At 39.4% G+C, this 24279-nt stretch overlaps 1 protein-coding gene across 3 annotated transcripts in view; it reads left to right on the top strand.

Moving 5' to 3' along the window:
- Positions 1 to 24279, top strand: part of UPF2 (UPF2 regulator of nonsense mediated mRNA decay) — a 123191-nt gene that overhangs the window by 63263 nt on the left and 35649 nt on the right. For all 3 annotated transcript variants that reach the window (XM_034929942.2, XM_034929943.2, XM_008953147.4), the window contains exons 9-13: positions 811 to 919; positions 12523 to 12636; positions 15853 to 15969; positions 20642 to 20827; positions 23485 to 23688. In XM_034929942.2, coding sequence (XP_034785833.1) covers positions 811 to 919; positions 12523 to 12636; positions 15853 to 15969; positions 20642 to 20827; positions 23485 to 23688 — 730 coding nt within the window. The remainder of the gene's footprint in view (positions 1 to 810; positions 920 to 12522; positions 12637 to 15852; positions 15970 to 20641; positions 20828 to 23484; positions 23689 to 24279) is intronic.

The following is a 24279-nucleotide window of genomic DNA, read 5'->3' as shown; positions in this document are numbered from 1 at the left end:
TTTAGATTTTGTAATATTATTTTGCCTTCGTAGAGGTTTTTTCAGTTATTGAGTACCATTCATTCATTCATTCGATGGAGTCTTGCTTTGTCACCCAGGCTGGAGTGCAGTGGCGTGATCTGGGCTCACTGCAACTTCTACCTCCTGGGTTCAAGCAATTCTCCTGCCTTAGCCTCCCGAGTAGCTGTGACTACAGGCGCATGCCACCATACCTGTCTAATTTTTTTATTTTTAGTAGAGATGGGGTTTCACCATGTTAGCCAGGATAGTCTTGATCTCTTTACCTCATGATCTGCCTGCCTCGGCCTCCCAAAGTGCTGGGATTACAGGCGTGAGCTACCACGCCCAGCCTATTGATTACCTTTTTACTTTAGACTTTGAGGTTTCCAAATAACTTACCCTGAGATAAATGAAGGAAATGGCTTTAAAGGATTTTGTCTTGCACTAGAGAAGTTACCTTGAGATTTGTAAATATGCAGTTACTCAGTAATTATGTGATTAAAAATTTAAGTCGTGTCAAAACGTACTGTTTTTTTGTGCGTGGTGTTTCATATTTCATCAAAATTACATAATAAAACTACAGATGTGCAGTAAATTCACGGAATGGAAAATGCCAGAATATTAATAAAATTGTAGAAGGCTCATTGAATTTTCAAACACTTCTTTATGATGGCAATAAATAGGCATGTCTGTATGATTATGAGTTTTAAGATCATTTAATGTGTGAATACATCTGAAAAGTTTAAATTTTAAAATGAATTATTTTTGATATGTCTTTCCTTTGACACATATCACATATAACTTTTGCAGGTTGGATTTGCTACCATTTTATGCAAGATTGGTTGCTACATTGCATCCCTGCATGTCTGATGTAGCAGAGGATCTTTGTTCCATGCTGAGGGGGGATTTCAGATTTCATGTATGTATTTAAGCATTTATTTTGAAATATTTATATTCTTATACGTTGAGTGAGGATTCTTTAAGAATGTAATTGTTGGTAAGCATATTCTTGAAATTTGATAGTGGTATAACAGTTTAGAATTTACTGCATTCTAAATTTTTGAAATGTGATTTACTTAACGAAGCTTGAAATTGATCAGTGATATTCCGGTTGGGAGGTGAGCTGTTCCTGCTACCTTGTTCCCCCATTGCAGGAACAGCACTTTTTGCTTTTCTAAGGTAGAAATCATTCTCCAGGGTCAAGACAGCGAGAGCCTTCACTGGTGTTTCCAAAAGAAACATCATTGGCTGCCATGAGTCCGGGTGTGGTGCCGCATAGGATATGCTTCTTTAGGTGCTTGGGTCCAAATGTGTGGCGTCTGCAAGTTTCCATCAATACTCTGATACTAGCAAGTGCTGCCATAGCCTGTGTTTCTTTGATTTTGCCTTAAGAAATTTTACCTTGGACCATGGTGAGTTTTTTAAAGATCACCCTGGGAAATAACAGGGGCCTGTTACCAGATGGCTTCCCTTCCTCTCTAACCCTAGAAGTATGAACAAACTATGTGTTAGTGGTTCTCCCAACCCATGTTACCCAGTTATTTCACGGAGGTGCTTCTGCTTCAAATACAGGCTTGATAGTGGGGAAATGATACTGCCAGAGGTGACTAAAAGTGGACATTGTTAGACTGTGAAAAAACATGAAATTCAATTGTAGTTAGCCAATGGAAAAGTGGTGTTTACAAAACTTCGCTTTATCTTAAGTTGCTCAGAATGCAAATGAAAATGGGAAATGTCCGCACATGCTTTCTCTCACTCACTGTGCACCAGTCAGTAGTATTGCCAAGCTCTCGCAAGAACAGACACAATTCTGAGGTCAGGAACTCATGATGTAGTTGAGGACACAAGGTTTAAATAAAAATTAATCCTTAAATATAATAGCTGTAAGGAATTGCATGCTGAATTGCCAAGTGAATTATTGGAGAGTGGGTGCTTTGAGTGCGAAGGAAGGAGAGAGTCTCTTGCAGAGGAGAATGGTCTGTAAGCACTTCTTGTTATTATGAGATTTGTGGTTAAGATTTTTCTGGGCCAACTTTTGCTAAAGTGTTTTTCAGATTTTCATAGGTAGTAGTACGTAAGGGAAGGTTTTCTATGTTTAGAGAGGTTGGAAACACTGAACTCAATAAAGTTAAATGGTTTTGTTTTGTTTTGTTGTAAGAATTCTCAAAGCATTAATATGGTAATGTGCTCTGTGAATCTCCTGGAGGGACATGAATATGGAACCCCTCAAAGAACACACTTTGATAAATGCTGCTAGTTCAGAGACAGATATAGCAGAAGCCGTGATATTCTTGTTGATATGTTTAATCCCATTGTACAAAGAAGGAACTGTTTTACTAGTGGACAGTATGAGTTATTATATTGGTTATATGCCTATACCCCTCAGCCAATCCCCAAATTAAAACACAAGTTGCTGGACCAAGCATAATTAGTGCTTTTGGTGAAAAACTTAAATTAAGAAAATTCTGTCTATATGTACTCTCTCATTTGAAAATGGGGGTGAGAGTTGGGGAATTAGCATTTTTATTGTACTGTTGCAATGCTTCATTACAAGGGAAGAATATCAGAACTCCAGGAGCATACTTTGGGAACCAGTGCTCTCGAAGGAGAGAAGAAAGAGCACTCTACAGGCTTGATCACCTTCTACTTCCTCCAGGATCTATAGACTTTGCCAACAATTTTCTATTAGGCAGAAACACGTTCACCACTCACATCCTTAAATCAAAGTGACAGCAACAAACACCTTTTCTCAGCATCCCCCGCCCTCCCCCCGCCGCAACTATTTCATTTCCTTCTTATTGAAGTGTTTTACAGTATACTTGTCTCTGTTTCTCCTGACATTTACTCTTTGATTCACCATCATAGCAGCACCCTGGCAGAGACCACCAGTGTTTTTCCAGTTGCCTGTTAGTTGGTGTCTCTGCAGACTCGAAACTGCCCCACTCTCTGGTGTTTTCGGAAGCCTGCCTCTGCCTCCACCACATGCTAGCATCGTAACTTTGGCCAACTTACACAACTGTTCTAAGCCTTGGTTTCCATGTCTACCAGGTGGGGTTCATAATTGCATCTTTTAAAATAGGATTGTTCTTAAGGATTAAATGAAATAATGCACATGCGGCTCCTCACATAGCATCTGTACATAAATATTATTTTAATAATAATTATACCTTCTATACCACCATTCTCTCCTGGTTCTTACTTGTGTTACTATTCTTAATCTCCTCCACCTTTTTTCCTAGCTGAGTTTCTTTGTTGGGATTGGCTCAGCTTTCTTCCTTTTTAATGGGATGCATTTACCTGGCCTTTAATTCACATCTATTTCTCAACAACCCCAAATATACATATCTTGCCAGAATCTTATGATACTTAGAAAGTTTTCATGTACTTTGAGCTAAATTAGTCCCCAAACCAAATTCATTATTTTCTTCTTAAAAATGTCTTTTACTTCCTTGAATCTGCTTCTGTATTTCCCATGTAAATTTACAATGTATTTTGTCCAGTTACTGAGATAAATACCTTTACTTTTGCACCTAGACATTTAGGAGCCATTGTTTACTAAATTCATTTGATGCTGTCTTCTAAAACAACTAAAATCTAGCATCTCCTCTTCATACCTCCTGCCACTGTCTTTCATTTTCCATACCTGGAGTTATGATAGTAGATTTTTAACGAGCTTTTCCCGTCTCTGTCTTCTACCTAGATCCAGTATATTTCTGCAGTCTGGTATGTTTTTCCCCCTAAGAACCTCAGCTGAGAAATAAAGCAGGTTAACAAAGCTGTATGAAATGTCACTGGCAGTTAAGGAAATTCTAGTTGAAACAATGGGTTTGCTAATTTCACTGACGATTAGAAAAGGTAATAGAAATGAGAAACCAACATTCTCAGATACTTCAGGTGGGAATCTGGTGAAGCTGTTTGGCACTAGATTTCAAGAGCCCTAGAGGCATTCACACATTGGACAGCTATGAGGACATGTCCTAAGTAAACAAATCTATGTACCAAAAAACTGTGATTCACAGTATGACTCTAATAGGGAAAACTGATCATCTGAAAGCCCAACAGTGGATTAATAAAATGGTCATCTAATCACAATGCTGAAATGATGGACAGCCATTTGAATTGATGTTTACAAAAACGTTTTTAGGGCCGGGCGCGGTGGCCCACACCTGTAATCCCAGCATTTTGGGAGGCCAAGGCGGGTGGATTACCTGAGGTTGGGAGTTTGAGACCAGCCTGACCAACATGGAGAAACTCCGTCTCCCTAAAAAAAAAAAAAAAAAAAAAAAAAAACAAAATTAGCCGGGCGTGGTGGCACATGCCTGTAATCCCAGCTACTCAGGAGGCTGAGGCAGGAGAATCACTTGAACCCAGGAGGCAGAGGTTGCGGTGAGCTGAGATTGCGCCACTGCACTCCAGCCTGGGCAACAAGAGTGAAACTCCATCTCAAACAACAACAACAACAACAACAAAGTTTTTATATCAGAAAGTGCTTTTTTCAAAAGCGAGATATAAAATCTTACATATAATAAACGGACACTTAAAATGCTTAGAAAGTAGAAAAGAGAAAACAATTACATATCAGTATGTTAACGTAGCAGTCTTTGGATGGTGGGAACGTGAGGAATTCTTTTCCGTTCTAATTTTCTGTGTTCTCTAAAGTTTCAGTGCGGCCTACTTCTTTAGTGATGAGGGGGACAGCTTTTTGTTTTGTTTTAAGAGATGGTATCTTACTCTGTCACCCAAGGTGGAGTGCAGTGGCATGATCATAGCTCACTGCAGCCTCAAACTTCGGGACTCATGCAATCCTCCTGTTTTAGCCTCCCAAGTAATTAGGACTACAGGCGCATGCCAACACGCCTGACTGGGGAGACAACTTTTATTTAACATAAGCAAATTACAGTCACTGACATTTTAAAAATTAATCATCTTCCAACTTTTTGATTAAGTTTCTTTATTTGTTAAAATAAGTTGACTATATACCCCCACTATAGGTATATTTATTTCAAAATTATATACCTTGGCAGTTGTACCAAATATTTTTGTGCATTATAAACCATACAAAAACAAATAGATATGTGTGAGATAAAACATATAAATAGAATTTTCAGTTTCCCCTCCCTACTCCAAGTAGATAAATAGTCTTATGCACTCTACTTTGGAGATCACTGGTTCACAAAAGTTTTTAAAGAGTTTAAAAACTCTTTAATTCCAGCAGCACATCAAAAAGCTTATCTGCCATGATCAAGTGGGCTTCATCCCTGGGATGCAAGGCTGGTTCAGCATATGCAAATCAGTAAGCGTAATCCATCGTAGAAACAGAACCAAAGACAAAAACCACATGATTATCTCAATAGATGCAGAAAAGGCCTTTGACAAAATTCAGCAGCCCTTCATGCTCAAAACTCTCAATAAATTAGGTATCAATGGGACATATCTCAAAATAAATAAGAGCTATTTATGACAAACCCACAGCCAATATCATACTGAATGGGCAAAAACTGGAAGCATTCCCTTTGAAAACTGGCACAAGACAGGGATGCCCTCTCTTACCACTCCTATTCAGCATAATGTTGGAAGTTCTGGCCACGGCAGTCAGGCAGGAGAAAGAAATAAAGGGTATTCAATTAGAAAAAGAGGAAGTCAAAATGTCCCTGTTTGCAGATGACTTGATCGTATATTTAGAAAACCCCATTGTCTCAGCCCAAAATCTCCTTAAGCTGATAAGCAACTTCAGCAAAGTCTCAGGATACAAAATCAATGTGCAGAAATCACAAGCATTCCTATACACCAATAACAAACAGAGAGGCAAATCATGAGTGAACTCCCATTCATAATTGCTTCAAAGAGAATAAAATACCTAGGAATCCAACTTACAAGGGATGTAAAGGACCTCTTCAAGGAGAAGTACAAACCACTGCTCAACGAAATAAAAGAGGACACAAATGGAAGAACATTCCATGCTCACGGATAGGAAGAATCAATATCATGAAAATGGCCATACTGCCCAAGGTAATTGATAGATTCAGTGCCATCCCCATCAAACTACCAAAGACTTTCTTCACAGAATTGGAAAAAACTACTTGAAAGTTCATAGGGAACCAAAAAAGAGCCCACATTGCCAAGACAATCCTAAGCCAAAAGAACAAAGTTGGAGGCATCATGCAACCTGACTTCAAGCTATACTACAAGGCTACAGTAACCAAAACAGCATGGTACTGGTACCAAAATAGAGATACAGACCAATGGAACAGAACAGAGCCCTCAGAAATAATACCACACATCTACAACCATCTGATCTTTGACAAACCTGACAAAAATAAGAAATGGGGAAAGGATTCCCTATTTAATAAATAGTGTTGGGAAAACTGGCTAGCCATATGTAGAAAGCTGAAACTGGATCCCTTCCTTACACCTTATACAAAAATTAATTCAAGATGGATTAAAGACTTAAATGTTAGACCTAAAACCATAAAAACCCTAGAAGAAAACCTAGACAGTACCTTTCAAGACATAGGCATGGACAAGGACTTCATGTCTAAAACACCAAAAGCAATGGCAACAAAAGCCAGAATTGACAAATGGGATCTAATTAAACTAAAGAGCTTCTGCACAGCAAAAGAAACTACCATCAGAGTGAATAGGCAACCTACAGAATGGGAGAAAATTTTTACAATCTACCCATCTGACAAAGGGCTAATATCCAGAATCTACAAAGAACTTAAACAAATTTACAAGAAAAAATTAAACAGCCCCGTCAAAAAGTGGGCAAAGGATATGAACAGACACTTCTCAAAAGAAGACATTTATGCAGCCAACAGACACATGAAAAAATGCTCATCATCACTGGCCATCAGAGAAATGCAAATCAAAACCACAATGAGATACCATCTCACACCAGTTAGAATGGCGATCATTAAAAAGTCAGGAAACAACAGGTGCTGGAGAGGACGTGGAGAAATAGCAACACTTTCCCACTGTTGGTGGGACTGTAAAGTAGTTCAACCATTGTGGAAGACAGTGTGGTGATTCCTCAAGGATCTAGAACTGGAAATACCATTTGACCGCACCATCCCATTACTGGGTATATACCCAAAGGATTATAAATCATGCTGCTATAAAGACACACGCACACGTATGCTTATTGTGGCACTATTCACAAAAGCAAAGACTTGGAACCAACCCAAATGCCCATCAGTGATAGACTGGATTAAGAAAATGTGGCACATTATACACCATGGAATACTATGCAGCCATAAAAAAGGATGAGTTCATGTCCTTTGTAGGGACATGGATGAAGCTGGAAACCATCATTCTGAGCAAACTATTGCAAGGACAGAAAACCAACCGCTGCATGTTCTCACTCATAGGTGGGAATTAAACAGTCAGAACACTTGGACACAGGGAGGGGCACATCACGCACCGGGGCCTGTCGTGGAGTGGAGGGAGGGGGGAGGGATAGCATCAGGAGATATACCTAATGTAAATGACGAGTTAACGGGTGCAGCACACCAACATGGCACATGTATACCTATGTAACAGACCTGCACATTGTGCACATGCACCCTAGAACTTAAAGTATCATAATAATAAAAAAAAGAGAGTTTTCTATGTCAAGGCAAATTTACTTATTTATAGAGTCAGTACTGATTTTATGTTTAGCCTACAGTAGGTTTTCAGAAAAGTTTGATGAGTGAATAAACTTCATGTAAAACAAAGTGAGCAAATTATGGAAGATAGAAAATCTCTATTTGGGTGAATAACTATTTGGCCCTTCTAGAGGGGCCAGCTTGACTAGAACAGAGGGTTCTTTCTGTAGGAAAGTGATAAATGATAGGCCTTAGGAAATCCTTACAGTTCATGTGTGTTGACATATCTGAAGAGTGTTTTTTTGTGGTTTTTTTTTTTTTTGAGACGGAGTCTTGCTCTGTTATCCGGGCCAGAGTACAGTGGTGCGATCTTGGCTCACTGTAACCTTAGCCTTCTGGGTTCAAGTGATTCTCCTGCCTCAACCTTCCAAGTAGCTGGGACTACAGGCACAGGCCACCATACCTGGCCAATTTTTGTACTTTTAGCAGAGACAGGGTTTTACCATGTTGGCCAGGCTGATCTCAAACTCCTGACCTTAAGTGATCCACCTGCCTTGGACTCCCAAAGCGCTGGGATTATAGGCATGAGCCACTGTGCCCGGCCTGAAGAGTTTTAATTAGTATATACAAACTTTGTTATTCAATTAATCTAAATTTTAGTTGTCTTTAGCAGAGTTGCAAGCCACATTTTTGCTATGGATGATTGATTATATAAGTAAAATCTTACAAGAGGCATTATTGAGCTATAAATATATAGAAAATGTTACATTGTGAATTCATCCAGAAGTGTCTTGACATATTTTTGATCTTAAGGTTTTAAGAAATGAGAGTGAAGACCGGGCGCGGTGGCTCACGCCTGTAATCCCAGCACTTTGGGTGGCCGAGGTGGGCTGATCACCTGAGGTCAGGAGTTCGGCCAGCCTGACCAACATGGAGAAACCGCATCTCTACTAAAAATACAAAATTAGCCAGGCATGGTGGTGTATGCCTTTAATCCCAGCTACTTGGGAGGCTGAGGCAGGAGAATCACTTGAACCTGGGAGGCGGAGGTTGCGGTGAGCCGAGATTGCGCCGTTGCACTCCAGCCTGGGCAACAAGAGCAAAACTGTCTCAAAAAAAAAAAAAAAGAAAGAAATGAGAGTGAAAAATGTTGAATGAGGAGTGAAAACGTTAGCCATTTTTATAAGTTACAACCTTTTAAAACGCCTTCAGTTTTCTCATCTGAAAATGAGGGAGTGAGATCATTGATTTATAACACTTCATTTAAATGTTGTATAATTTTATCATTTTTATTAGATCTAACCTCCTTAACCTTTATAATATTTCAGAATAATTAGAATTAATGTAAATATATGATGTGGATGATACAGGATGTTAACATGTTTTGAAAACTAGAATGCTTAGTAATGCTTAAAATGGTGTGATACTCCATAGCAGATGATGAAGAGGATATGCATCCAACGTCATCCAAGGAGATTTAAAAATATGTATATATATATTTCCCAACCCTACTGACCCTAAAGACTTAGTTTTAGTATATAGTTTTTTGTTATTTATTTATTTATTTATTTTTTGAGTTAGAGTCTCACTCTGTCGCCCGGGCTGGAATGCAGTGGCATGATGTCAGCTCGCTGCAACCTCCCCCTCCCAGGTTCAAGCAATTCTTGTGCCTCAGCCTCCCGAGTACCTGGGATTACAGGCACGTGCCACCATGTCCAGCTAATTTTTGTATTTTTAGTAGAGACAGGGTTTCACCCTGTTGGCCAGGCTGGTCTCAAACTCCTGACCTCAAGTGATCCACCTGCCTTGGCCTTCCAAAGTGCTGTGATCACAAGTGTGAGCCACCATGCCCAGCCAATTTTAGTGTGTAGTTTTTGATGTGCTTTCTTACGTGTTTTCTCAAACAAAGACACAAGGTCAGTGTAATTTAGAAAACGTTTAAAGTAAAAAAAAAAGGAAAGAAAAATCCCAGTTTCATTACTTAATAGCAGACTCTTAACATTTTGGTGGTTGTTTTTTAGTTTTATTTTTACCTTTTTTTCTCTATAGTTTTTCATGACTGAATTATATTTTATGTATAATTTTCTGTTATTTCTCGGAAGCATTTTACCCTGTCATTAAAATACTCCTTAAACATCATTTTAAAAGTTGTATAATCTTCTTTTGTCCTGTACATTAATTGCTTAGTACCAAGTGAAGTGTAGTCACTACCATCATCATCATTATCCTTACTTTACCAAGTGGGCAGACAGGCTCAGGGAGTTTATATGACTTGCTCAAGATAATGTATCCCATAAAGTGATCTCAAGAGCACAGACATTCTAACTCTAGAACTTTTGCTCTTTCACGTCACTGCAATATGTATATTAAGCTTTAGCTTTTCAGTTATTTTTCAGTGAACATTTATTTAGTGCCCATGTATTAGAGATACAGATATACAAGGAAGGATAAAATTAGTGATAGCTAATATTTATTGAACCCTTACTGGTCCAAAGCACTGTTTTATGTGCTTTACAACTATTATCTTATTTAAGACTCACAACCCTATTAGGTCCAGTTTACAGATAAGGACATTGAGACACGGGTTAAGTAACAGGCAGTAAGTGTAAGTAATAGTGCTGGGATTGAAATCCAGCAAAACTGGTCCACAGTGCACACTCAATCAATCCTCGAAGCTCAGAAAATAAGGTAAATTAATAAGAGAAGTTTTTTATGTGCATGTATATGAAACATTTATTTGTGAAAGTTTCTTTCTTTATGAAGGCTGTACTTCTTTCTAAATTACAAGGCTAATAATAAGCAGTCAAGTTTATTGAGTATCATTTTGTTTAATATTAAAAATGAGACATTCTATTTTATATTTGTCTCTAATTGCAAAACTATTTTGTATGCTTAAATGATGTCATTAAAAAAAAAAACTTCTGGCTGGGAGCAGTGTCTCACACCTATAATCCCAGCACTTTTGGAGGCCGAGGCGGGTGGATCACGAGGTCAGGAGTTCGAGACCAGCCTGACCAACATAGTGAAACCCCGTTTCTCTACTAAAAATACAAAAAATTAGCCGGGCATGGTGGCGGGCACCTGTAATCCCAGGTACTCGGGAGGCTGAGGCAGGAGAATCACTTGAACCCGAGAGGCAGAGAGGTTGCAGTGATCTGAGATCGCGCCATTGCACTCCAGCCTGAGCAACAGTGTGAGACTCTGTCTCAAAAAAAAGAAAAAAGAAGTTCTAGGCCGATTGTGGTGGCTCATGCCTGTAATCCCAGCATTTTGGGAAGCCTAGGCGGATGGATCACTTGAGGCCAGGAGTTTGAGACCAGCCTGGGCAACACTGTGAAACCCCATCTCTACTAAAAATACAAAAATTTAGCCGGGCATGATGGCACACACCTGTAATCGCAGCTACTCGGGAGGCTGAGGCACAAAAATCTCTTTAACCCAGGAGGTGGAGGTCGCAGTGAGCCGAGATTGTGCCACTGCACTCCAGCCTGGGCGACAGAGTGAGACTGTCTCAGAAAACAAGAAAAGAAAGTGCTAAACTAATTCAGGGCACCACATTATGGTCACTGGTGTTAAAATGAAAGTTTTCTAGACTGTAGGTTTGGTTTTCCGATGAAAATGGAATTCCGAGGTTAAATTCAATTACATTTATCTTGATGTGTCTGTTTGCATTGTACTGTTGCAGGAGGATTTTGTTGCATCTGATAATTCTTGAAATTTGTGCCTAATTAGAGGACTTACATGTGCAAAGGACTTAAACTTTGACATACAACCATGACTGGTGATAAAAAAGAACAGTGATTATATTGGCTCTTTCCTTGTAATGTATTTATAATAAAAATGTAGCATAGTTTATAATTACAATGCACTAGCCAGCCTGAATACCAGTTTTGCTTAGGTGAGCACTTGGCATTCTTATTTTTAAAGCAGCATTTCCTAAAGTGTGTTCCTTATAGTATTAATTTAATGGGATGTTAACTAATAGTTAACATTTCAAAAAGAAGGTTGGTGTTGCCAAATAAATTTGAAAAACATTGACTTAAAGTTTTCCTTATTTAAGAGCCTCCTTAGGCCGGGTAAAATTCATTTTATTCTCCAAATTACTTGACCATGGAACTGTTTTGCAGAGCACATCTTGGGACTGGTGTTATACAGAGCAATTTTTTCTTTAACTTACAATAGTTTGAATATAACAAGAATTTTTTTTTTCTTTTGAGATGGAGTCTTGCTCTTGTCACCCAGGCTGGAGTGCAGTGGCATGATCTTGGCTCACTGCAACCTCTGCCTCCGGGGTTCAAGCAATTCTCCTGCCTCAGCTTCCCAAGTAGCTGGGATTACAGGCGCCTGCCACTACGCCTGGCTAATTTTTGTGTTTTTAGTAGAGACAGGGTTTCGCCATCTTGGCCAGGCAGTCTCGAACTCCTGACCTCGTGATCCGCCAACCTCAGCCTCCTGAAGTGCTGGGATTACAGGTGTGAGCCACCGCACCCGGCCTATAGCAAGAAATTTTACCCATATGTATTAAAAATATCTGGAGTGGGCTGGGCACGGTGGCTCACGCCTCTAATCCCAGCACTTTGAGAGGCCGTGGTGGGTGGATTACCTGAGGTCAGAAGTTGGGGACCAGCCTGGCCAACATGATGAAACCCCTTCTCTACTAAAAATACAAAAAATTACCCAGCTGGGTGTGGTGGTGGGCGCCTGTAATCCCAGCTACTCGGGAGGGTGAAGCAGGAGAATTGCTTGAACCCAGGAGGTGGAGGTTGCAGTGAGCCGAGATTGCACCATTGCACTCCAGCCTGGGTAACAAGGGAAACTCCGTCTCAAAAAAAAAAAAAAAAAAACTGGAGTGAATTCGAATGCATTAAAATAATAGTTTTTATCACAGAGATTCAAAATGTTGATTAAGCATTATCTTTTCTCTCTTAATTTTTAGGTACGGAAAAAGGACCAGATCAATATTGAAACAAAGAATAAAACTGTTCGTTTTATAGGAGAACTAACTAAGTTTAAGATGTTCACCAAAAATGACACACTGCATTGTTTAAAGGTTAGTGCTGAATTAGTTGATTGTTTTTAATTGAAAAGTTTAAAGTTTTAATTATAAATGGTGGATAAAGTGAAATAATTTAATATTTGATTAATCCAAAAGAAGACCAAGAAAGGAAGAAAAAGTAACGTTAAACAAGTGTGCAAAATACAAAACAAATGGTAAGATCTTAGATACTTATGCAGTTCTACGAGTAATTACATGAAATCTAAAAAGGGTGAAATATGTCAAGTAAAAGCCTTAAAAATATAAAACTTGATTAAAACAACTACTAGGAGCCATCTACAACAGAGTTACCCTTAAATATGAAGATGAGAAAAAGTAAATAAAAAGATGGGGAAAATATGCTATACAAATACTAATAAAATGAAAGCTGGTTTCTCTGTATTATCATAGAGGTTAAAAATATTGACTGGTGGTAGTTATCTTACTCTGTCATGTGAATACAAACATTTCTACCTAAACTGGAACATCCCATACATATGAGTTGCCATCCCTGGAGAGCTGTAGAAATTTTTTCTCAGTTGGCTACCAGTGAGTTCACAGTCTTTCAAGGGGTAATTAAGTTCAACCTGTAACACTTTTGACAAAGCCATGAGTATTATTAGAAATGAAGGGCTGGGCGTGGTGGCTCACGCCTTTAATCCCAGCACTTTGGGAGGCTGAGGCAGGCGGATCACCTGAGATCGGGAGTTCGAGACCAGCCTGACCAACATGGAGAAACCCCGTCTCTACTAAAAATACAAAATTAGCCAGGTGTGGTGGTATGCACCTGTAATCCCAGCTACTCGGGAGGCTGAGGGAGGAGAATCACTTGAACCCAGGAGGCGGAGGTTGTGGTGAGCCAAGATCACACCATTGCACTCCAGTCTGGGTAACAATAGTGAAAGTCCATCTCAAAAAAGAAAAAAAAAGAAAGAAGGCTGGTTTGTAATGATAAAGAGGTTATTTTAACAGGAAAAGATTACCTTTCTGAATCAGTATGCAACCAATAACATGGCTTCAAAATATATAAAGCAAAAATTGTCAAGTAACAGAGTAAATATCTTACAATCATAGTCAGAGACTTGAAAACACCTCTCAGTAGCTGAAACAACAGGCAGACAGAATAAGTAAGTATATACAGAATTGGAACAACACAGTTACCAATGGTGATCTAATTTATACTATATCCAACAGCAGCAGAATTTACAATCTTTTCAAATGCCTATGGATTATTTACCATAATCAGTCATAAAGTCTTAGAAAATTTGGAAGATTGAAATTACTCAGATTATGTTTTTTGTCCAAATAGAATTAAAGTAGAAATTAATTAGTAACAGTAATTAATTATATGTGGTAAAGCTGGTGGAGAATAGATGGAATAATTCTTCTGCATTTGAAATTGATCATTCCGTTACTAAGGTTGTTTTTTTCTATAACAAATTTTTCAGCAACTTGATTTCCTTGAGATCTTAATAGATATATCACACAAAACAGGTCTCATGGATTCAAATACATTTGGAACATCCTGAGGTAAACAAAATTAAACAGTTTTTTTTTTTAATGCATGACTTCTTAGAGTTTTTAAAATACTAATAGAGGCCGGACGTGGTGGCTCACGCCTGTAATCCCAGTACTTTGGGAGGCCGAGGCGGGCAGATCATGAGGTCAGGAGATCGAGACCATCCTGGCTAACACGGTGAAACGCCGTTTCTACTAAAAATACAAAAAATTAGCCGGGAGTGGTGGCAGGCACCTGTAGTCCCAGCTACTTGGGAGGCTGAGGCAGGAGAATGGCGTGAACCTGAGAGGTGGAGCTCGCAGTGAGTCGAGATCGCGCCACTGCACTCCAGACTGGGTGACAGAGCCAGCCTCCATCTCAAAAATAAATAAATAAAATACTAATAAGTATTGTAAATATTGAAGGGATAAGTTTCCTAATCCTTCTTAGAGCATCTCTGGAAACTAGTATACTGATAAGTATATTTAGGTAAATTCCAGATAGCATTATAGAAGGGATTATGAAAATGTTCTGAGTGCCGAAATTGAAAGGAATATGCTGTGAATTGTTTAAATGTATTGGTGTATTTCTTTGTACTAATTCTTAAAAATATATAGGAAGAATATACATTTTTTTTGACACAGAAATTTCTTTCCCAGGAATTCACTTTAAGGAAATAATCATAAATATGTCCACAGATTTCTCTACAATGATGTATGTCCCACCATTTTTATAATACAGGTTGATGAGCATTCCTAATCTGAAAATGTAAAGTTTGAAATCCTCCAAAATTCAAAACTTTTTGAGTACCATTGTGACACATGTCACCTGACTTCATGTGACAAGTCACAGTCAAAACACAGTCACAACTTTATTTCATATAAAATATATATTGTATAAATTACTTTCAGGCTGTGTTTATAAGGTTATATGAGACATAAATGAATTTTGTGTATAGATTTGGGTCCCATCCTCAGGCTGTCTCATTATATATGTGCAAATACTGTATTCTACAATCTCAGAAAATTGGAAATCCGAAACATTTCTGGTCCCAGGCATTTCAGATAAGGGATACTTCACCTGTAGCAAGAAATGGGAGGCAATTGGGTTGATGGATAAGAATCAAGTAAGTTTTAATCTAGTTCATATTATGTAGCACTATATACTTTGCAAATCATGCCATAGAAGGACAAAAAAGGACACAAAAAAATTTTCCTAGTAAGCCAGAAGAACCAAGTGATTAAATGATACAATAGAAACTAAGTTCTCAAATGTCTCAATCTGTTTTAGTTTAGAAATACGCGTAAATGATTAGGAGGGTAAATACTAAAATGTCCTAGTGATAGGTTGTGTCTGTAATTCATATAATGAGCAAATAATACTTTTGTAGTGAGAATTTTGGAAAATAAATATATAGACCAAGACAAAAGGCATTGAGAAAATGTCTGCTGTGTATGTGGCATGTGTTTAAATACAAAACATCTAACAATAAATATAGAAAGGGGTTTGACATTCGTTTCCACATATCTTTCTGTGAAAGACGTCAAATATATTGAAGTTTTTCAATAAAAATTAATGGCAGAACACAAAAGATGCTCAGCAGTGAACCCAAGTAGACTCACTTCTGTTTTTCACGTTTTCCAAGTTGTTACACACATTAGATGTATGATAATTTCTTCTCTACTAGGATTGAAGAGTTGCCTTTGTAGTTTTCATCATTCTTCCTGTTGCAGATGCTTCTGTCAGACTTCTCTCATCACCATATTGAAATGGCATGCACCCTGCTGGAGACATGTGGACGGTTTCTTTTCAGATCTCCAGAATCTCACCTGAGGACCAGTGTACTTTTGGTAAGGGCTTGAGGATGCTGGTAAGAGCTAGAGGTTCTTGATTTACCTGTGCTTCAGAGGTTGAAAATATTGACCAGTGCTGGTTATCTTATTCTTTCATATGAATACAAACATTTCTACCTAAACTGGAACATCCCATACATATGAGTTGCAATCCCTGGAGAGCTGTAGACATTTTTCTCACTTGGCTACCAGCGAGTTCACAGTATTGCAAGGGGTAATTAAGTTCAACCTGTAACACTTTTAACAAATGATGCAGATGAGCAGGCACCCAATACTGTTTTGTTAGAACCGTGTTTATGAATGTTTTTGTTATGTTATGAATGTTTTGGTGCATCTCAAACCATTATTCATGTGTCATGTAAGCACATAAAATGTAAGCTTAAATATATTAAATTTTAAAATTAAGGCCAGGCGCAGTGGCTCATGCCTGTATTCCCAGCACTTACAAAATACCAGCCTCGGCAACATAGTGAGACCTCCTCTCTACAAACACATTTTAGAACTAGCCAGGCGTGGTGATGCTTTCCTGTAGTCCCAACTACTCAGAAGGCTGAGGTGGGAGGATCTCTGGAACTTGGGAGATCAAGGCTGCAGGAATCATGATCTCGCCACTGCACTCCAGCCTGGGCGGCAGAATGAGACCCTGTCTCGAATGAATGAATGAATGAATGAATGAATGAATGAATACTCACACAGCTGGATAGGAGGGATGATAAAAAGAAATGAAATATAATTACCATCTTCAAAGTGGTTCACCTGTAATGGGTGAGAGTTAACTACATAATTCTAATACAGTGTCGTAGGTGCTGTAATGGAGGGCTGCAGAGGATACTGTGGGCTCACGGAGGAGGTACTTAAACCAGACTGAGAGTAGCAAAGGTCTCCCTTAATGGCTTGATAGTATTTATGGGGTGTGAACTCTGTGCTAGACCCTTGGAATATAAAATTGGAAGAGTTTCTGCCCTTACGTAGTTTATAGCCTAATAGGACAGTCAGACAAATAAATAGAGAATTGAAATACATTATGGGAAATTAAAAAAAAGTACATTATGATTTAATGTATAAGCCTAAGGTATTTTGGGTGTAGGTAGAAGAGGCACCTAATTTACTATATCAGGAAAGGGTTCTTGAAAAAAGCAGTTTTTATTTTAGAGACCTAAGCTGAGTCTTAAAGGCAGAGAAGAGAAACCAGTTGAATAAAACAGCTGCAGGTAAGACTGGAGAGGAGGATAGGCACACACTAGCTTATAAGGAGCCCAGAGTGCCATGGTAAGGAGCTTGAGTTTTTTTCCTGGTGGCAGTGAATAATTGTTGAAGGATTTTAATTAAGCAGGTAGGGTGGATATGATCAGATTCACGTTTTTAGAAAGATTAGTATGGAGGCGATAACTGCTGAGACCCAAGGTAGAGAGAACAGTCAAAAGGCTGTTTAGAAACCCAGGGGGACAACAATGCAGAAATGAATCGGGGTATGGATGGTTGGGGAGAGGCTGGAGAATTCTGAGTAGCTATATGAAAATTTTTAGGAGGTAGAACTGAGGAGACTTGGTGGTGAGATATAAGGGATGAGGAAGCAGGAAATACCCTAAGATAAGACTAAAATTCTGCCTTGGGCATCTGAGCAGATGATGGTGCCAGTCACAGATATGAGGGAATAAAGGGGAGGGAACAGATGATGAGTTTGGTTTGAAGCACATCAGTGCTTATGGGATCATCTAAAATGTATTCACATTTATTTGAGAAGACATATAACCTTTTAACTGGTTTGCCTTCAAAATTAGTCTTGGCTAATGTTAAAATTAGTTTGGGGTATGTGTGAGTGTGCATGTGTGGGGGAAAAGGTTCTAAAGCAGGCCAGCTAACAGGTTGAGACTAATTGAGATTAAAAGCTGGATTATCTGTGTACGAGTGATAAGTTAAATGATGCATTCTATTTTGTCCAAAGAACTTATAGGGTGTGGTCATTAAATCTCTACCTCTTTTAAACATGGGAGTCTTTTCTTGCCTGTTTGGAAGACTGAATATGTAACAGGCATTCACTAATTATAGTACAGAGATGCGTCAGTATAGGGGCTTAGCTATAGTCAGTGTACTATAGAAATCCTAGGAGACAAGAGAAACAGTTATGAAACTTGGTATACCCACAGTTGAACTTATAAATAGCAAAACTTTCTCCTAGTATATGATGATTTCGCACAGATAGAAAAGCAGTCCATAGGAAAGAGTGAATATGTTTTTAAAAATTCATTCATTTATTCATGCGTTAAATACGAATTGCATGTCTGTCAGGCACTGTTTTAGGTGCTACGTATGTGACAGTGAAAAAGATACAGCCCCCGCCCTCCTTGAGCTCACATACACACAGAACTTGAAATCCACCACCACCCAGCACCCCAGTCCACAACACCGCTTGAAGCTCGTCAGTGATCTCCCTCTGCACACTTAAACCCAGCCTTCTCACCTTGGTGTGCAGTGCTCTCTATTACCCGGCCCCTCCCTCCTCTTCCCTCTTCTGCTGCTCCCTACTAGGAACACACTGGCCTTCTGTTCGTGCCACATATGCCTTTCTTTCTCCTTGGGCCTCTGCATGCGTGCTCTTCCTGTGGTTCTTCAGCCTTTGTTATCCTTCAGATCCTAGTTTAAATGTCACTTTCTCAGAAAAACCTTCCCTAACCCACTCCAAACTGAAGTAGGTTCTCTGTTGTTTCGGATCTCAGTACTTATTGTTCATACTACTGTTGCAATTATTATTGAAAAGAATAGTAGTTGATTTATTTGTTGATTTTATTCTGTCTTCTGACACCAGACTGTTAAGTTTCTTGTAAGTAGGAATCATGTCTGTCCTGTTCACTGATGAGTTTCCCGCACCTGCCATAGTGCATAACACTAATAAGTACCAAGTAATTTTTTTTTTTTTTTTTTGAGACAGGGTCTCCCGCTGTTGCCCAGGCTGGAGTGCAGTGGTGTGATTATAGCTCACTGCAACCTCCAACTCCTGGGCTCAAGTGATCCTTCCACGTCAGCCTCCCGAATAGCCGGGACTATGGATGCACACCACTATGCCTGGCTAATTTTTTTATTTTATAGAGACAGGGTCTCACTACATTGCTAGGACTGCTCTCGAACTCCCGGCCTCAAGTGATCCTCTTGTCTTGGCCTCCCAAAGTGTTGGGATTACAGGCATGAGCCAGTGCACCTGGCTACTTTCCTTTCTTTCTTTCTTTCTTATTTTTTTTTTTTAATTAAGAGATAAGGTCTTAAGCTTGTCTTCCAGGCTGGAGTGCAGTGGCATGATCGTAGCTCACTGCGGCCTTGAACTCCTGGGTTCAGGCAGTCCTCAAGCAGTCCTTTCACCTCAGCTTCCTGAGTAGCTGGGATGACAGTGCACACTACCGTGCCTGGGTAATTTTTTACTTTATTTTTCTTTTATTCTGTTACTTTTTATTTTAGAGGTGGGGTCTCACTCCATCACCCAGGCTGGAGTGCAGTGACATGATCATAGCTTACTGTAGCCTCGAGCTTCTGGGCTCACGTGATCCTCCTGCTTCAGCTTCCCGAGTAGCTGGGACTACAGGTACCTACCACTGTGTCCAGCTATTTATTTTATTTTATTTTATTTTATTTTACTTTATTTTATTTTAATGTAGAGATGGGGTCTCACTTTGTTGCCCAGGCTAGTCTCAAACTCCTGATCTCAAGGGACTCTCTCACCTCAGCTTCCCGAGTTGCTAGGATTATAGGCTTGAGCCCCTGCACCCAGCAGATGTTTTTAAAATGACTTAATTATTCAGTAATCTTAATGCTTGGTATGATGCTGTTTTAAGAATTAGGAGTGCTGTTTAAAGATCTTCAACTTGTCAGTGGTTCTCCACTGGCATCTAGTGGGTAGAGGCCAGAGTGGCTGTAAAACATTCCACAAGGCACAGAATAATCCCCCACAACAAATTATCCAATTCGAAATGTCAGTAGTGCTGAGGCTGAGAAACCATGAAGTAGACGGTGAGTGACTAGATCTGTATTTGTTAGTTACCTCTTCTGAGCTGATACTGAGCAACCCTAGACACAAAGTTATGAAAGAAGTTACCTTGGTAGTAAAGTTCTCTAGTATTTTATTGGATGAAACGTAAGGCTAAGTAGGCATGGGCTAGTATGTTCTAAAAATGATAAGTAGTATAACAGTTAGTATGCTTACATGCTCTTTGATATGCCCGTTGATTGTTTTTGTCTCGCCACCCCCACCTCTCTGTGTGTTTTTGTTTTGTTTTTTTAAGAGACAGGGTCTTGCTGTTGCCCAGGCTGGAGTGCAGTGCCAATCATGGCTTACTGCAGCCTCCACCTCCTGGGCTCAAGCTGTCCACCCACCTCAACCTCCCAAGTAGCTGGGACTACAGGTGTGCGCCACCACACCTGGCTAATTTTTGTATCTTTTGTAGAGATGGGGTTTCATAATGTTGCCCAAGCTGGTCTTGAACTCCTGGATTCAAGTGATCCTGCAATCTCAGTCTCCCAAAGTGCTGGGATTATAGGTGTGAGCCACAGTGCCCAGTCCTTTCTTTGCCTTTCTAACCCATTACTTTGAAATAGCAAATCACTGAGAATAGAAGTTTAGTTAGGAGTAAAGGAATCTTAGAAGGAAAGTGTTTTGATTAATTTGGACTTTTTATTTCAGGAGCAAATGATGAGAAAGAAGCAAGCAATGCATCTTGATGCGAGATACGTCACAATGGTAGAGAATGCATATTACTACTGCAACCCACCTCCAGCTGAAAAAACCGTGAAAAAGAAACGTCCTCCTCTCCAGGAATATGTCCGGAAACTTTTGTACAAGGATCTCTCTAAGGTTACCACCGAGAAGGTAAATCTTATGAAATCATGCAGTTAATAGTTAACATGAGATTTGTGGTAGTGCTAAGCTTATGTAGAGTCTAGGAGAAGTGGGGGTAGAGCTCAAGTTCCTTTATAATCAGCTCTGTGTAAGTCACCCTAAGAAGGAATTCTTATGATGATATATAATATTTGGGACATAGGTTTTGTTTTCCTTTTATGATAATTTTTGTTTTAATTGAAATAGTAACTCTAGTAAATTTTGATTTTATGTATATATTTGAAATTATTACTTTCTCTCTGGTATTCCATAATAAATTTGTACTTAAATATTATTTTGCATCAGTACACAGGATCCTAACCTTTAGTAGACGTTCTAAGAGGCCCATGATCCCTCTGAAATCTCGTAATTTTGAACGTCTCTGGCTATTTGTATTTTTCTGGAAACAGGGTCTGCAGCTTTCTTTAGATTCTCAACAGGGGTTAATTTCCAGTGAAGGTAAAGAATCACTGACCTATTATCTTAATAATTGTAGTTACCATGTTAGAAACTTTGCTTTTAAGTAAGATATGTTGAACAAAACATTTCTTGGTGAACTCTACACTTGACATATAATACAGGGTAGAATTTTTTTCCTTTTAGGATGGAAGGTGATAAGGAATGATGTTGCAGGTTTGAAAATTGAAACCAGCTTCCTCAGTCAGAGGCAGTAGTTGTTTCAAATAGTTTTGGAATTGGCTAAAAGTTTGAAAAGTATAGAATGGCTAAACGAGTTCTCATACCAGCTTCGTTGGAAATGTCAGAATCATGTTTAGTGTTTGAAAGATGAATTGTGGATGATAATAGAGAGTAGAGATGAAAGGCTTACTTTGCAATTGGCTAATAGTATCCATTTTATATAAGGAGAAAAATGGAAAGACTTTGATTATGGTTTAGAGCTCTGCTGATCATCTTGCTATAGTAGAGGCTTTGAAATAGTAATTGCTAACTTTTTAAAAAATTTTAATGTAATAGAGATGGGGTCTTGCTATGTTCCACAGGCTGGTCTCGAACTCCTGGGCTCAAGCAATCCTCCTCCTGCCTCAGCCTCCCAAAGTGTTGGGATTACAGGTGTGAGCCACTGCACCTGGCCACTAACATTTTTATAATGTGCCAGACACTTTCCTATGTACTTCACATATTTTTAACTTGTCTAGTCTTTACCATAAACTAGGAAGTAAGTACTTTTTTTGTTATCCCCCGTTTTACACATGAGGAAATTGAGGTTGTCGTACAGCCTCAGTCTTGATACAGTGTCCTCCACCTTAAGGGATCTTTTAGCCAGTTGACTTTGGGTTTGTTTATTTATTTGTTGGAAATTAATGATTTTATTTTTTAAGTGAGATTATTAGCTGGCATAGTGGCTCATGCCTATGAGCCAACACTTTGGGAGGCCGAGGTGGGCAGATCACTTGAGGCCGGGAATTCGAGACTAGCCTGGCCAACATGGCGAAACCCTCATTCCTACCAAAAATACAAAAATTAGCCGAGTGTGTTGGCGCATGCCTGTAATCCCAGCTGCTCGGGAGGCTGAGGTATGAGAATTGCTTGAACCCTGGAGGCGGAGGGTTGTAGTGAGCTGAGATCATGCCACTGCACTCCAGCCTGGATGACAGAGCGAGACTCCATCTCAAGAAAGAAAGAAAGAAAGAAAGAAAGAAAGTGAGATTATTTATGTCAAATTATGCACCAAAGAGAGCATGTTATTTTTCATAAACCTTGGGTTTTTGTTTTTGTTTTTGTTTGAGATGGAGTCTCGCTCTGTCACCCAGGCTGGAGTGCAGTGGTGGAGTCTCGGCTCACGGCAACCTCTGCCTCCCGGGTTCAAGTGATTCTCTTGCCTCAGCAACCCTAGTAGCTGGGATTGCAGTTGCCCACCACTGTGCTTGGCTAATTTTTGTATTTTCAGTAGAGATGGGGTTTTGCCATGTTGGCCAGGCTAGTCTCGAACTCCTGACCTCAGATTATCCACCCACCTTGGCCTCACAAAGTGCTGGGATTACAAGCATGAGCCACTGCACCTGGCCCATTTTTGTTTTTAAAGACCTACTCCATGCTGGGCATGGTGGCTCATGCCTGTAATCCCAGCACTTTGGGAGGCCAAGGCACAGGGATTACTTGACGTCGGCGTTGGAGGCCAGCCTGGGCAACATAGGAAGATCTCGCCTCTACAAAAAATACAAAAATTAGCCAGGCATGCTATTGCATGCCTGTAGTCCAGTCTATTTGGGGGACTGAGGTGGGAGGATTGCTTGAGCCATGGAGGAGGAGGTTGCAGTGAGTCAAGATTGCGCTACTGCACTCCAGCCTGGGTGACAGAGTGAGACTGTGTCTGGGGGGAAAAAAAAAAAACCTACTCCAAACTCCTGATTGGATATTTATTTTAATGACCTGAGAACAGTCACCTAGATTGAAGACCTGAAAACTCTAGAAAATTTGAGAGCACTATGGAAGGATTTAGGAAAGATGATAATACATTTTATCGTAATTAGAAAGTCTCATTTTTTCTATTTCTGAAGAGGCCGATAGAGGATTTCTAATGTATTTTCTATTTCAAAAGTTCTCTGCACAATCATAGCAAAATTTCTGTATTATTTGGTCAGACTACTGTGTACTTATCTTAATAATTTGAACAAAATTCTCTTTAGGTTTTGAGACAGATGCGAAAGCTGCCCTGGCAGGACCAAGAAGTGAAAGACTATGTTATTTGTTGTATGATAAACATCTGGAATGTGAAATATAATAGTATTCATTGTGTAGCCAACCTCTTAGCAGGACTAGTGCTCTACCAAGAGGATGTTGGGATCCACGTTGTGGATGGAGTGTTAGAAGATATTCGATTAGGAATGGAGGTAAACAAGACTTCCTTTAATGTCACACAACTGGAATTCGTGGAGAATTTATTATTTCTAGGTTACTATTGAGACTCAAGTTATAGGAATCTATAAATTTATTAGTTAGAAAAAGCTGATAATCATTTTATAAGAATTTCCTGTAAACACTTTCCTCTTTTTTTTTTTTTTGAGACTGAGTCTCGCTCTGTCACCCAGGCTGGAGTGCACTGGCACGATCTCCGCTCGCTGCAACCTCTGCCTCCTGGGTTCAAGCAATTCTCCTGTCTCAACTTCCCGAGTAGCTGGGACTACTACAGGTGCATGCCACCAGGCCTAGCTAATTTTTTTGTATTTTTAGTAGAGACGGGGTTTTGCCATGTCGGCCAGGCTGGTCTCGAACTCCTGACCGTAGGTGATCACCTGTCTTGGCCTCCCAAAGTGCTGGGATTACAGGCATGAGCTACTGCGCCCGGCCTAACAGTTTCCTCTTACTGTAAAACCCAGATTTATTGTTTCCTTAATTCACTGATGGCAGAGAAAATAGGTTAAGGGTAGAATTACATTTTAACTGTTTTAGAAACAATTCATGTAATGATAGCTAAATTTAAT

The sequence above is a fragment of the Pan paniscus genome, chromosome 8 (assembly GCF_029289425.2).
Source record: "Pan paniscus chromosome 8, NHGRI_mPanPan1-v2.0_pri, whole genome shotgun sequence".
NCBI lineage: Eukaryota > Metazoa > Chordata > Mammalia > Primates > Hominidae > Pan > Pan paniscus.
The sequence above is the reverse complement of the archived record's forward strand: the minus strand, read 5'-3'. Positions and strand labels throughout refer to the sequence as shown.